The sequence below is a fragment of the Chelonia mydas genome, chromosome 4, assembly GCF_015237465.2.
Source record: "Chelonia mydas isolate rCheMyd1 chromosome 4, rCheMyd1.pri.v2, whole genome shotgun sequence".
Lineage (NCBI taxonomy): Eukaryota > Metazoa > Chordata > Testudines > Cheloniidae > Chelonia > Chelonia mydas.
In genome coordinates this window covers 59025876-59042116 of record NC_057852.1, presented here as the reverse complement: position 1 = coordinate 59042116, position 16241 = coordinate 59025876, and the positions used below count along the sequence as shown (strand labels likewise).

At 41.6% G+C, this 16241-nt stretch overlaps 1 protein-coding gene across 8 annotated transcripts in view; it reads right to left on the bottom strand.

Moving 5' to 3' along the window:
- Positions 1-16241, bottom strand: part of FHIP1A (FHF complex subunit HOOK interacting protein 1A) — a 134507-nt gene that overhangs the window by 10487 nt on the left and 107779 nt on the right. For 7 of the 8 annotated variants that reach the window (XM_043545808.1, XM_043545809.1, XM_043545810.1 and 4 more), the window contains 4 exons: positions 10804-10971; positions 7261-7340; positions 5535-5722; positions 3969-5009 (listed from right to left, as the gene is read on the bottom strand). In XM_043545808.1, coding sequence (XP_043401743.1) covers positions 3969-5009; positions 5535-5722; positions 7261-7340; positions 10804-10971 — 1477 coding nt within the window. The remainder of the gene's footprint in view (positions 1-3968; positions 5010-5534; positions 5723-7260; positions 7341-10803; positions 10972-16241) is intronic. The other variant, XM_043545812.1, reaches the window with a different exon arrangement.

Genomic DNA, 16241 nt, shown 5'->3' with positions numbered 1-16241 from the left:
TATAAGGTTCAGCCCTGATCCAACTCTGATTCCTCTGCACAACTCCCACAGTGTGAGAATACCAGAAAGCCAGCAAACTCTCTCCACATGGGGATCCTTGACATGGGGGAATCCCTCGGTTGCACAAAGCATAGCCAACTTCTATATTACCTCCTGTGACCCCTGCCATAGGAGGTATACCTGGGGGAAAGAACGTAATTGAGATAACTGCACTCCAGCAAGCTCCTGCTGGCAAGCCAACCCCTTCAATGTCCTGGATAGCAGGGTGCAGTTTACAACAACGGTGTGGGGCTGTTCTAAACTATGCTGGAGGCCAAAAGGAATCCCTGGGCAGCCCAGCAATCAAGGAACCAAACCATAAATAACTCCTTTGCAGCTCCACCCATCAGGCACAGGGCATGGCTGAGGATCAAAGCCCACTCTGTTTTAGAACTACTGCTACCATGGATGCACAGTATGGCTGGGTCTACACTAGCTCTCTTCTAAAACACGTCCCACTACTGATATTGGTACAGCCCCACTGAGGAGAGCACAAGTGGAAGTACTAGTGTAGACACGGGTCCAGGTGTCTCTTGGCTTTTAACTACCACGTCACCCAACTCTAATTCACATAACATAGTGGTTAAAACACAGGGTTAAGGGACAGAGTAGCCACCTCCCCAGCTGTGGCCAACTGGTGGACCAGTAACAGTCGCAATAAGAAGTTGCAGCCCTGGCAGAAGGGGGTGGCTTCCCGAGAGGCCAAGGACTATTCTGTGTCAGCAGCAAAATGGCAGGAAACTGCCCAAGGAGCTACACCACAAATTCTGTGAAGACTGGGATGAGACTGCTGGGGGAAACCCCACATCCTGGATGTGCTTCCCTTCTCCAGTTCTCTGCGAACTAGAAAAAGATTGGACTCCCTAGGGTGCTGCTACAAAGCCCGGGAGGACTATGACATAAGGATTTGAGGACAGTGGGATCTGAGCTGAAATGTCAATATGAGCATTTGGTTTGCAGCAAGCTGGGGTGTGAATCTACCCCATTTCAAAGCAGGGTAGATCAGAGTACACTAATGAATTGTTAATGCATGTCAGCAGGGTCCATATGGACAGTTAGTATGTGGCAAGCCAGTGAGGGGGTAGGGTAGATTCCCACCTCAGCAAAAGGCCAATGTACTTGTATGCAGCCCAAGGACAAGCGAGAAGGTTGAGCCACTTCACAGCTGGTTAAAACACCAGTGACTAATTTGGATCCTATCTACATTTGCAATACCAACAATGGAGGTGTCTTACAATATTTTGCTGAGATACATAAAGAGCCTTCACCCAACACTGCCTGCCTGGGATACATAAAAAGCCCTCATCCAGCACTGCCTGCATTATCTGATCATCTTGCCCCTTCCTTCTCTCACATTCATGGCGGCATTCTCACGAAAGCTTATGCTCAAATAAATTTGTTAGTCTCTAAGGTGCCACAAGTCCTCCTTTTCTTTTTGTGAATACAGACTAACACGGCTGCTACTCTGAAACCTGCTGGGACACGACACTCCACTCCCCCTGCCCCACCCCCCGTGCAATGAAGGCAGCTGTACAAGAGGTTCCAAGAGAAGGTGTATCAAGGCTAACGATTCCAAGTCAGCCTTGGGATCTGAGCAGCGAAGGCTGAAGCCAGGCACTTACAGCAACAACTGAAAACCACCTCATGAGACTTGACCAGAATACATAGAAGGTCTCTGTCATATGAACAAATCGGGAAAAATAAAAGGTCCTCCAGAACCTTACTAGAGCAACAATCCGAGCAGCTCAGCAGGTGTTTATAAGCTTCAAAAGGAGCAACACAAACTAATTAGAACATTTTTTAAAAATTTTACATGGGTCTAATGCATGTGCCTGGAGATATGGGGGACTTACCCATAATAAAAGTTTATTTGCCACATATTTCTATTCTTGAAGTTTCCTTGTTTGGGTGGCATGGAGGGAGGGAGGTTTATGTTTAACAATCTTATACTGCAAATAAATAATAAAGGAACAGCCACCATTTTCTAAACCAAGAGTCCAGCATCAGTGCCACATCCACATGACAGCGTCTTTCTTTAGGTACAAGTCATGTAGTGGAGCAGCATGTCTACACACTGGTGGGATGTACTGGTGGTGGGAAACTTGGTTTTGACATTTGATTCTGTAGAACAAAGCTCCTTCCTGTAATAGCGCCCCATAACACTAAGTTGACACAGTCAAATAAGAGCCCTAGACCAACACATAATGTAATACTGGATCCAAATTATATGCAAAATACTATTTCTGTACAGTAACAGAGAGATGGCTGAAATGTCATTTGTATGAGTGATAGTGTAACCCCCATTGCAAAGTCAACTTTGCCAGTGTCTTCCCCACTCGGCACCAGTTAGAAGACCATTTGAAATAGAGTGAAGAGACAAATAGAGAGAAACACGGCTTGGGAGGGGTAGCAGCAAAGCTTTGTTTGAAAGGAAGTGAAAGGGAAGAAGAGGACTTGACACAGACAAAAAGGGATGTGACCAAAGTATCTGAACTATGTTTGACAGGGAATGACAGGAGACTGACAGAGCCAGATGTGACCTAGGGACATGAAGGGAGCTTCTGAGAGCCTGGTACGGAGAACTCATCACAGCAATAGTGGCAAATGCACTTGAAAACCAAGTTGCCTTCCTCAAATACTTAAAGACTGAACACCAGGCCTGCTGGCCACACTTCAAAGGCTGCATTTCAATGACTAAAAGATTAATGACAGGTTTCAGAGTAGCAGCCGTGTTAGTCTGTATCCGCAAAAAGAAAAGGAGTACTTGTGGCACCTTAGAGACTAACAAATTTATTTGAGCATAAGCTTTCGTGAGCTACATGCAACCGATGAAGCTCACGAAAGCTTATGCTCAAATAAATCTGTTAGTCTCTAAGGTGCCACAAGTATTCCTGTTCTTTTTGAAAAGATTAATGTATCCCGAGTTATTTAGAGTCAGCCCTTACAGGCTTTGCTGTGGGTAAGCATGCCTGAATACATTGTGTCCTCCCAATGATTTAGATATAATTCTGTGGCCAAATTTCACTGGATGCCTGGCACAAGAGAAAAACACAACAGTGAGGGTGCCATTGGCATTTGAAAAGCAAGGTGCCTAGACCTGCTTGCAGAGAGGTGCATGCAGAAATGGCAACAGCGCTGCCACCTGGTGCACAAAAGCAAAATAGCAGCAAAAGGTGGCAGAGCAGCCTATCACTTTTCTGTTATGTTGCACATGCTGCTGTATAGGCAGCAAAGCAGTTGCAGAAATGGGACATTTTAAGTGCACTCATTCTATTAGGTCAGATAGTCCAACCACTCACAATGGCAGGATTGTTCCCTGGAATGATGTGGTTAGGACAGTTGTTTGGTGCTGGTCTTGTTCTAAAATTTTATAACATAAACTAAACAAATATGAAGGTCAAAAACTTCAGCCCAAGAACAGCACCACACACTTTCATGGCATAGTTATATTGTATCACAGTGAATAACATTAATTTAACAGTACCATAATAGGTTACTGTTATTCATGTTACCCCTCTGTCCTTCATATTGGTTAACAACTCTCTCCTCTGCTGATTGACCGTTGTTCCAGCCTCTCCTGCCATCTCTCTCATGGCCACGAATGCCCTTTCCTTTCCTTTCTATTTCAGTGTAGCTAATCTCCTTCTACCATGACCCCCCACTAAAAGGGTTTTTTAAACAAACCAGAAATCCCATGGACCTAACCTGATGTTCACTGCCATCATATTATTCTTCTGCTTGTGCGTGTTCCAACCCTTTTCCTTTCTTACTGATTTAGATGGTCAGCTCCTCAGTTAATGGACTGTCTCTTATTCGATATTCGTACACTGCCGGTTACAATGGGATCCTGTTCTTGGTTGGCTCTGATAAACCGTAACAAACATGGTAAAAGAACATCAAAAAGAAATTAATTAATGAGGAAATTCCACCTGTAAATGCAGCATTCTGGCTCCTTGCAGGATGGTTGGAAAACGTATCCTCCTTTGGCCCAAATGGAGACAGTATACTTTCTGTAGAAGGAGTGTCCACTGAAAAATTTTCAAAGTCCTCCTCCTCTTCCACTGGAGATACAGGTGTCAACAATTTCTGCTCCTCTAACAAGCCTGTTGTGTTAGAATCCAGTTCTTCAATAATTTTGTCATATTGTGCAATAAATTCCTCACTATCTGGGCTCAGCAGCCTCACATTTGAGTTTTGATCTGCTTCTGGAGGAGAGAGTTTCAGCTCTAAGTCTGGTTGTCGGTCTGTTTCAACAGCTTTTTGGTTTATTTGTTCATTTGTTACATCCTGAAGCAAACCTGAATTTTTCCTATTGTGTTCCTTTAACTCTGTTTCTGGATGTGAGTTTTTCAAAGACCTCTTAATGGGCTGGCTTTGAATTGTGTTTTGAGATTCAGTTGCTGTACTTAAAGTTTCCTCCTTGGAATTGTCATTATCCTGAGCATCCTTTTGGGCACATAACCTGTAAACCATGACATCATCCTGAAAATCTGATTCTTCTATGTAAGACCCTCTGACAAGCATGATTGCATTCTTCTTCATCTCTTGAATGTGCTTTGGTGGCTCTGCAGGCAGTTGTCTCTCTACAGTCCCTAGATCATCAAAAGGCTGGGGTGAGCTCACATCAGACCCAGGAGAAATCCCTGTGTCGTAGCTGTCATCCCATTCCAGCTCCAACTGTATCTTCTCTCCCAATGGAGTAATTTGAGAAGAACTGCAGTTACTGGAAGTTTGCTGCTGGGGTCGGAACATAGGGTGCTCCACACTTTTACTGTTCTCCTCTGCCAGCGTTTGGATAAAGGTGTCTGGGTCAGGGTCTTCCCCATCATACGGGGCAGACCAAACCCGGCAGTCTTTCATGCAGTGGAGAATGATGGCTTCAGCTTCCCACAGGTACTGCAGGTAACTGATGTCCACAGCTCTTCCATATTTCACAATGCACATAGATTCGCAATAGCCTACGGAAGAACCTGAGATAAAACAAGAGTATTCACAATATGATAAAAAAAATCCAGCTGAACTCCCTACAATAACGCAAGGCAACTGCTAAGAAGGGCAGGAAGATACTTTTGCCTCAAGCACCCAAAGGGGATGGGTAACCAAGGCACAGAGGTTAAGAGATTTGCTCGTGGCTGCTCATGACTGTGTCTAATCCGGAGTCACCATTAGAATTCAGGAATTCTGAGAGACAGGCCTGGAGCCCAATCCATCAGACCACACTGCCCCTCGAGTAGCATAAGATGTAGCCACATCTTCACACATGTATTTGTGAATGTACATCCAACGTGGATATTCTTTACAATACAGATTTGATAGAGCTGCCATGTGGGGGTAATTAAATGCCGGCCCTCTCCAATCCAGAATAATTACATATTGTTTGTGAAATCTTAATAGTAAATACACTTTTTTGATATTAATTATGTTCACTTTCCCACCCTAGGCTGAGGATATTCCAAACCAAACCCTTCACAGCACAGTGCATGCCCAATGTTTACCTGCATTGGGTGTGGCCTTTGTCCATAGGATGTAATCTTTTGATTGGTTTTCAACAGTCAGTGTAATCCCAGTAGAGCAGCAGACTGGGGTCAAAGCAAGCAGTTTAGCAGCAGATACTGAGTAACAGTCTCTTTCCCTCACAGCCCATCTTTGACTCAACATCATGTGATTACATGGGATCAGATATCTGAAACAACAAAGCCAATCATTACACGCCCACAACAACATTCTGTGTATTTCAAGGAGAGTAGCTATGTGGAAAATTCTCCTCTCACCTTCCCCCCTTTGCTCAAATTAAAAAACACTATCTGCCAAATTACAGTCATCTCCCTAAGAACAGCTTTCTGGGGTAGGTCTAGAGTCTGATGAGTTACACTGGGCTCCAGTGTAGAGGAGGAAGGGAAGGACAGTCACTCCTGGGAGGAAATGCCTGTGGGCATAGTTACAGGGAACCACTAGACCAGGGTTGTGTCAGAGCATTGTCCTAAATGTAGGCAGGGAGGGGCATATGCCAGAGGGCGCCAGTTTGTCTGGATCTATTCAGGATGAGTTAGGGAGGAAGGGTTGGAGAGCCCAGTCCACAGAAAGAGCCAGCACATAAATGCAAATTGAGGCCGTGCATGTCAGGGAAGGGACTAGCAACAAAGAAGTCCAGCTGGGTCATTTTGTTGGGAAGAATCAACATATAAAGCTCTTGGGCACAGGAGGGATTATGGAAGGACAAGGAGCAGACATAGCACATACTTGCGTTCTGTTTCTTAGAGTGATTTAGGGGTTAACTAGATTGGTGTTTTGTCATTTAAAGTAAATCAGTGTTTAATAACAAGCGATTCCCCAAATAAGTAGCACAATACAAAAATAAATGTAGCACTCACCTCTGTTAAAAGTCAGTGGAGGAATCGTACCAAATCTGAGTTCCCCACAAAGTTATATAAGGATCTGGTTCAGTCCCTACTTATGTACCCACATACACCAGCAGGGACTGGATGGGATCCCAGTGTAAGTTGTATTGGAGGGAGGGGAAAGAGACACGGAGAGATAGCTAACACCCCTGGATTTCCAATGGAGTTAATGATCTGATTAGGTCACTGTTAATACATCTAAGATTAATTACCAGTGACCTGATTTGATCCAATCTAATCTAATTCTCACAGACATGCCAACCACACTTGTTAAAATAACAACATAAAAAGAATAAAGAAAAGCAGCTAGAAAAATTTTTAAAAAATGTAAACTGAGGGGACATTGCACAATTAAAACAGCATGTCCTTCTACCCCGGGGTACAACAGGTCAGGAATTTATCTGAGAAATTCCTGGGCAAGGGGAAGTAAAAAGGTTTGGAAGCTACAGAAAAGTAAATATAGCCCTGCTTCATAGTGTGTTTAGCAGATTATAATTCATGAGAGAAAATGTTCAGAAGAGAAAAATTATTATAAATTTAGAACCAGGGAACATTTAGAGGCGGTAAATAATCCGTGGATTCTGTTCCCCCACTTTTCTACAAATAAATTACAACAAAAGAATATGTGAAAACCAGTGTCTCCCACTGTGCCTGGGTATGATAGGATATATAAACTGTGCCTCTCTTGGTTTGGTATATTTGTGTCAGAAACATATATGTTTTATCCCTATATTTGTTTGCTTGTTCCTTTTAAGAGCTCTAGCTGTACATCCAGAGACTTCTTACTGGAGAATTAGAATAGAAAAAGGAGTGTGGATTTTACCTTAAAACTAGCTGTAACATCACATCTTCACAGTGTAAGCCGATGAGTGTTCTGAACAATGCCAAAGATACCACACAGAGCTGGGAAATGATATACACAGTCAGTTTTTGATCTTTGTAACTTTGTAAATTGTAACTTTCCTCCCTTCCATGAGGTAAATTTAATTCTGCATTATAGAAAGCACAGCCTGAATTTAGTGTTTTATCAGAGACTGAAAGTATGCTTATTTCATTCTGTCAGCACCCTGGTAGGATTTTATTAGATGCCTGAAGTTATACATACACCAAAATATATTTTTATAAAATGCACACAAATCAGAAATTTGCTTTTTAAGAAGCTGAAGGAGAAAAGTTTGCAAGAACTGAAAAGTGAGAAATAGCACACCTTTCAAAGGAATTTTGCTAATTTAGACAATTCAGTTTAATTTGGTTTCAGCAATAAAGGGACTCTGGCCAACTCAATGGATGAAGCATAGCTTTTACCTCTGACACACGTAGTTTGACCAGCTGAAGGCCTTTGCTGGAAAGAGTTCAGTTATCTCACAAACTAAGGGTATGTCTACACTAGAGCTGGAAGGTGTAAATTCCAGCTCAAGTAGACATACGTGCACTAGCTCTGAAAGCTGGTGTGCTAAAAATAAAAATGAGGACTAGCTGCCTCAAGTACAATCCTATCCAAAATGCTAAGTATGTACTTGCGGTGGCTAGCCTGACCCGCCACTTGCGTCAGCGCACGTACACTTCCAGTTTTAGTACCCTGCCTCAATCACAACTAGCACGGTATGTCTCCAGCTCTAGTGTAGACATATCCTGAGAGAAACCTCTTTTGTGAAAGCAGCATGTTTCCTGGTAATGAATGACTGACCCTATGTGTATAGGAGAGGTTAATTGTTTATCTATCCAGGACAAAAGTGTTGAGGTTGCTGGGCAGGGTGAAAGTTATTTGTGATGTTGCAGTACCTATTTTAGTTTACACTAGACTGAAGAGAGATTGGGAACTTGAATTTCAAAATTACCTTCGTTGGCATTAAATTACACATATGTGCTTTAACCCTTCTAAAAATGTTCACTGTCTTGGTGAAGAACTACAGAGGTGTCCTTAAGTTGGGCAGGTAAAAGAACATTAGTCCAAGGAAAGAGGACAGTACCTGACTCTTGCTCAGAGCAATTAACAGACTCCTGCTGGAAATCCTTATTACATGATCCATTTAAATGCCACCTGTACCTGAAGAAGAGCTCTGTGTAGCTCAAAAGCTTCTCTCTTTCACCAACAGAAGTCGGTCCAATAAAAGATAGGTACAAGTATAACGTAGGTTAGGTACTATCAGTAATATTGGAAGCCAACAGGAAGAGACTAGTCAGCCACAACATTGTGACTGTGTAGGGAGTTGGAGAAGGCAGCGGTGAGGAAATAGGTGAGGAGATGACAGGAAAGTGGGATTCTTCCCAGAGGTGGGTAGGTTGAAGGAGAATTGCAGGAGCCTTAGGAGGAAGTCAAGTCTTTGCAAAGGTAGAGAGAGGGATCGGTAGTTAGGGAGAGAGTTGGGGTGTTTTGGACATAAAGGGAAGAGATTGATGAGGAGCTCTCCTTGTTTCCTTATTGTGATTTGTGGACAGTTGTTCTAAGTAGTTTAAGGGTTCAAAATAATGATTGCTAAAGAAAATCAAAATGACTTCCTTAAATGTTATTGAAGGCACATTATTTACACTAAATACTGTCAGGTTTCAGAGTAACAGCCGTGTTAGTCTGTATTCGTAAAAAGAAAAGGAGTACTTGTGGCACCTTAGAGACTAACCAGTTTATTTGAGCATGAGCTTTCGTGAGCTACAGCTCACTTCATAGCTATGCATCCGATGAAGTGAGCTGTAGCTCACGAAAGCTCATGCTCAAATAAACTGGTTAGTCTCTAAGGTGCCACAAGTACTCCTTTTCTTTTTACTAAATACTGTGTTATTTATAGGGAAGATCTCTTGCATTCCTAATAGAGTTGTCAAGAAAAATGAGAAAGCAACATGCTTTTGAAAAGCAGAGACAGTCTATTTGTATTTCATTAAAGGAAAACCAGTATGTAAAATGTACTAGCAGGAAACAGAGGACGGTTTTTATATGTATGGATAGGTGGCCAAAAGAGTTGTAAATTTAATCCTGTCAATTATTAAGAAGTCTTTTCAGCAATAATAATGTGTGCAGCTTTTGTTCTATGGAAACCCACAAAAAGCTGCAATTCCAGCGTTTGTACTTGGCCAAGCTATACTGGAGAAAACTCATTGAGTATCACAAAACCATTCTGGCCAAGGGCTCCGGAGTTGCTCAGGGCCGGAGAATTCTTTACAATACCCATTTCCTTTGCCTGTGGAACAGTAATTACGATTAGCCAAGACAACATCTGCATTTTTTTGTCTACAAAAGCTGTTTATGAGTTTTCAGAGTTAATCCATCTCTGAAATGCAATAACAGCAACATATATCCATAGATGCATGCACTCCCATTCCTAAATACACTTCTAGTCCAAGGTGCTGTCCCTACTACACAAATGTAATGCACATACTGATTCTCTGGCTTTACCTGAACTTATACCACATGTTACTCTACAGCAGTGCTACTCAAAGTGGTGGTGCGCAGACCGGTGCTGGTCCGCGAGTCATCGGCTACTGGTCTGCGCGCACATTGGAAAAAAAAATTGCCGGTCCCCCACATCAGATAGCTTGACAAGCACTGCTTTACAGTATATTCATCAACGAGCTACCTACAGTGATATGCTGTGAATATTTTAACAAGGGGCTGTCTGCAAAATTGTAGCCTTAGCCTGCGATAAACCCTGTGTACGAAAGGTGCCTGTGCTGCAGAGAAGAGGGAAATCTGATTATTTAAATACACAGCCAAACAAAACAAACAAACAAAATTGCTCTTATAAACAAAGAAGCAGGCCACATAACTGGTAAACAAACATGCTGGAAAGGTTTATACTTGGTTCCTGAAGAACAAACTGGGCATATTGACAGTGCTCAACTGAGGTAATTTGGAAGCGGGGTGGTTATAATGATCTCGTGGTTTCGGGGCTGGGTAGTTTCTTCTGTGAAACTTATTTGAAAATGCCTGTTACTTGGTGCATTCTGAGCTATTTCATAAGGCCACCAAAATTGTTCTTCTTGAATATTTGTATAAATCTCAGGGATGGGTTATCTATGGCAGAAATAATTTAGTAGTATCTAGAGTGGGAATAACTCCACTAGAGGCAGGTAGATTACTCCAAACTTACTTTCTATTTTGTGGCAGAAGTTAGGCTCCTAGAAGCCCCACAGTCTCTCCTTCAACCACTCTACAGCTATCTCACACACTCCCAAACTGCTCATCACTATGGTGGCTAAGTGACAACAATTACAGCAAAACAACATTATGTTTATCACAGAGTCAGGTACGAAAGGAAATTCGCAGTTAAAGGTTAAACAGAGCCATAGCAAATACAGATATGATGAAGCTCCCACTAAATCTCTTAACCCAAATTCATCAAAAGCACATGTGCTCCCCTCCTGCTTGCCTTACCTGAAATGGAGTGTTGATTCGGCTCGTGAGCGTATCTAGGATGTGCACATTCTCATGCTGGTGCAGCAGGATGAAACGCAAGAAAATCTGGAGTAGAGCTGGCTCTGAAACACTGCGCAAAAAGAGATCCAGGTATGCAGTTGTAGTCATTACCTCCTCCACAGTCACCTACAAGCAAATATATGGTAAGTGTACATCCTACAAACACCACCACTGTGCTTACATTATGTGTGCCTTCTGCAGTAACACTGTACACACGATACACTATAATAAGCACATTTTGTGCTTTTTGCTTTTCAGTATGTGGAATAGAAAGCCTCTGACTTATTCAAAAATCAAATATTTTTGTTCTTATTTCAATGATTTGATTAGTTAAAAAAAGTACCACCCCCCTCTATCTGCTGAAATACAACACTGGTTCACAAATAACTTGAGACCCTCATCACCATTCCTCCACCACCGGGCTGGCTCCATTCTCCTGCCACTGTTCAGATTTGCATTCAGGAAATGGTAAAGCCATTTATTTGGTATTCAGATGCATATATTGAATACCAGCATATGCCTCACCCCAAAAAGGAACAATAGTAAAGAGCAAACAATGAATGAACCAACAAAACAGGATATAGGGGTCTTTTTAAAAAAAAAATCCCTCCACCAAGTTGTATTTCTTCTTTACCTTTCCACTTCTTATTTTCCAACAGCACTTTAACCCCCTACTCCAAATACACACACACACACGTAGATTGATGCACAAAGTTTCCTACCAGATTTCAGGCCCAAGTATTTGGTATTCATACATCAAAATTTATATTGCATGTTACTTTGCTAACGCAGGGTTTTTTTAAGCTTATCTATTGACAGTATGTGCTGGCAAGGCAGAAAGCATTCCAAAGGCTGCCTCTTGCATCATGCACTGATGCTGCAAAGTCAGCTTTTTAAAAATAGCTACATATGAGCCTAATAAGCTTACGTGTACAAAGATAAATCCTTACATATAGGAATCTGTCTATAAGAAAAGGGGCATTAAACATCTTTTATTTACCACTCTTAACTGGATGAATGAAAAGACAGATTTTATTAAAAAAGAATCAGAGCTGTCACTTAAAAGCTAAGAGGATTTAGAAAGTACTCAGAAGGGCAGCATTTGCGTAACATGCTGTAAATATTAAAATCCCAGTTCCATTATGCTGCATATTAGCTATGCACACAGGAATGTCACGTTGCAGATTCCTTTTAACACATTTTTAGGATCACCTTAGGAAACAATCTTGTTTCCACTAGTGACAGAACATAGGAATATTGCGTAGTCTTGTGAACTGTGTAGAAATGTGGAAGACTCCAAGTACCTCTAAATTTGGAGGTGGTCATTCACTCTCTTTTTGAAGCTTTATCCTGTTATTTACACACTGCCTCTCTGCCTGATGTTAATAGTTCAGGTAGTTTTGACTAACTCCCTTTTTCATTAGGAACAAAAAAGATACTGTACTAATGCAAGCTGGTCATAATCCTTCACCAAGAAAAAAAAAAATCAGGAGTTCATCTTCTTGGTCGGTTACTATAAACTTAGTCTGAAACAAACCTCAATCTCAAACATAATAAAAAAGGAAGAGAATATAGGACACAAAAGAGGAAATTCATGGCCACAGCCTATACTCTGCATCCCATTCTCACTGGCTCTGCAGACTCAGTAAAACCAGCTACACAGTAGTTGAATGTATTATTTATGAACTAGGAAAGTATGCTCAGCAACGATGAAGCAGAGATGAAGACATAGCTCATGCACCAAGGATCCTACACTCTAACTTAGGTGCTAGCAGTACAGTTTATACATTACACACACACACAAAAGTTAGAAGATTATTAAGATTGGGAAGTCAAGCACTCAATAGTTAGAAAATGCCAAAATTAAGATTGCCTCGGCAGCCTTAATTCAGCCCCCTTCTGCTTATGCATTATGACACAGTCTTTGATTACATGATCACACAGTACTGATGGAATATATGGGCCAAACTTGTTAACGTAACCCAGTCACTGTCCAATATCAAAGAGTGTTAAATAAGGTTCGGGGTTCAGTAGCCTGTACAGTACCATGGCAAATGCACCATTAACAATCTTTTTAACATTTTATTGAAGATACAGAAGACAAGGAAAAACAGTTAAAGCATCTGAAATATACAGTATTAAGTGAGACTTTCACTTTTAACATCACTTGTTCCCTTTCCCTTTAGCTGGAGAGAGTTTTGTTTGACAGTCCCTTAGATGGTAATAAAGATGCTAATAACTGTCCTTTTGGGGAAAAAGAGTAGTTAGTTGAGTTGCTGCTGTTAAAGTCTGAACTCATTTCATTCCAGGTGGTGACTGGGATTTAGTCTGGTGGAGGTGGCAATGTTATCTGGATCCCTCTCCCTAGCCTAGTGTGCTCAGGACATTTCTTATAATTAGGACAAATTTGAGAACTGGTTGGGGTCTGGGATATCAGGAGATGGTGGGGTAGCAGCCATCATGGTGACATTTTCTTCAGTAGCTTCTGTCTGTTCCTGTCTGTCCACCCCCCCATCCACCAAGTCTCTTTAAGGACACACAAAGAGAATGGTGGGTTATAGTCCTAGCCTTCACAACCTCCTCAGGCAAGGAGTTCCACAGGTTGACTGTGCGCTGAGTGAAGAAGAACTTCCTTTATTTGTTTTAAACCTGCTACCCATTAATTTCATTTGGTGGCCCCTAGTTCTTTTATTATGGGAACCAGTAAATAACTTTTCCTTATTCACTTTCTCCACACCACTCATGATTTTATATACCTCTATCATATCCCCCCTTAGTCTCCTCTTTTCCAAGCTGAGAAGTCCTTGCTCTTTAATCTCTCCTCATATGGGACCCGTTCCAAACCCCTAATGATTTTAGTTGCCCTTTTCTGAAACTTTTCTAATGCCAGTATATCTTTTTTGAGATGAGGGGACCATATCTGGACGCAGCATTCAAGATGTGGGCGTACCATGGATTTATATAAGGGCAATAAGATATTCTCCGTCTAATTCTATATCCCTTTTTTAATGATTCCTAACATCCCGTTTGCTTTTTTGACTGCCGCTGCACACTGTCTTCAAAGAACTATCCACGATGACGCCAAGATCTTTCTCCTGATTAGTTGTAGCTAAATTATTCCCCATCATATTGTATGTATAGTCAGGGTTATTTTTTCCAATGTGCATTACTTTACATTTATCCACATTAAATTTCATTTGCCATTTTGATGCCCAACCACTTAGTTTTGTGAGATCTTTTTGAAGTTCTTCAGTCTGCTTTGGTCTTAACTATCTTGAGCAGTTCAATATCGTCTGCAAACTTTGCCACCTCACTGTTTACCCCTTTCTCCAGATCATTTATGAATAAGTTGAATAGGATTGGTCCTAGGACTGACCCTTGGGGAACACCACTGGTTATCCCTCTCTGTTCTGAAAATTTACCATTTATTCTTACCCTTTATTCCCTGTCTTTTAACCAGTTCTCAGTCCATGAAAGGACCTTCCCTCTTATCCCATGACAACTTAATTTATGTAAGAGCCTTTGGTGAGGGACCTTGTCAAAGGCTTTCTGGAAATCTAAATACACTATGTCCACTGGGATCCCCCTTGTCCACATTTGTTGACCCCTTCAAAGAACTCCAACAGATTAGTAAGACATGCTTTCCCTTTACAGAAACCATGTTGACTTTTGCACAACAATTTATGTTCTTCTGTGTCTGACAATTTTATTCTTTACTATTGTTTCAGCTAATTTGCCCGGTACTGACGTTAGACTTAGCGGTCTGTAATTGCCAGGATCACCTCTAGAGCCCTTCTTATATATTGGCTTTACATTAGCTATCTTCCAGTCATTGGGAACAGTAGCTGATTTAAAGGACAGGTTACAAACCATAGTTAATAGTTCCACAATTTCACATTTGAGTTCTTTCAGAAGTCTTGGGTGAATGCCATTTGGTCCTGGTGACTTGTTACCGTTAAGTTTCTCAATTAATACCAAAACCTCCTCTAGTGACACTTCAATCTGTGACAATTCCTCAGATTTGTCACGTACAAAAGATGGCTCAGCTTTGCAACCTTAAGAGGGTTCTTTTAACATAATTTGTGTGTGTAATGATATCTATAATGTGTATTATATAAACTTGCCTGAGGGAGCCCAGCCCACCACCTAGCAAAAGCAAAAGCAAAAGATGCTGCTGTTTGGCAGAAGTTACTCAACTACATGCCATGGGTTCTACTGCCAATGGCTTGGGAAAAGGAGCCATTAAGGTGGCAACTGGATTTTTCAAACTAGTTTATCAGTACTCTGTGTATCTCCTCTTCATCTCACATTTTTTTGCCTTTGTTTTCTTTCATGCTATTTGTGACAGTTGGTGTCTCTGTCCTATATGAATTACTTTCTCTGAAAACCTTGGGAAATGAAATATTGTATTCTATTTATGTTATAGGACCAGGACCGGCTCTAGGCACCAGCAAAGCAAGCACGTGCTTGGGGTGGCACAATTCCAGGGGCGGCGTTCTTCCGGCCACCCTTTTTTTTTTGCGCTTGGGCAGTTGCACTCACTCTCAGAGCTTGGGGTGGCAAATTTTTTGCTTGGGGGGCAGAAAACCTAGAGCCAGCCCTGTATAGGAAAGTTAGCCTTGAAACTGGGACTCAGTTCATTTGCATGGCTGATCCTGAAGCAGTTTTTCTTAAGACATATCAAAAACAAGGAAATTAATTAAATTTTCTGCAGACTACCGACTGGTTCCCTTGCCTTCAATTAAATGCCTTTAATGCTAGGACTGTTTTAGGAGCAGGTTAGACAAACACCTGTGAGGGATGTGTCCCCATCAAGTTCCCTTCGTTTGACCCTTTGAGCGCACTCCTGTCCCTGTTATTTCATTAGTTGTCCCCCGAAATCACTTGGTTTCCAGGTCCTGTGGATCCTTCCCTCAGGCTGGGGGGGCGGGGGGTCCTTTAGCAGTAGGCGGGCAGAAGCACGTCCACTTTCTGGATCCCAATAGGATTAAATGTCTTTGGGAGAGGGATTTTGGGAAGTGTGTAAATCCTTTTTATTAAATGCAAATTAGTATTCAGATAAACACCAAGAGTACAAGAAAAAAAAATCTAACAAAATAAGAACAAAATCATTTACGCTACAACAAAGATGAATCCTGATTGGAGAAACACATTGTTCTATTCCACACGGACACCAAGACAATGGGCCCCCCTACATAATGAAGTATCTGCATTTCCAGACTGAAAGGGAAAGGAGTATATTAAGAAGAGAGAACACTGTCTTGCAGTGAAAGTTTACACAAAAACATAGAGAGTAGACTACAGATGAGGGAGAAATTTCATAACTCAAGTTTTGGGCTCACCCAGCAATGCCTCCACAATAGCTAAATGGATGTATTCATTCACACTTGTCATAC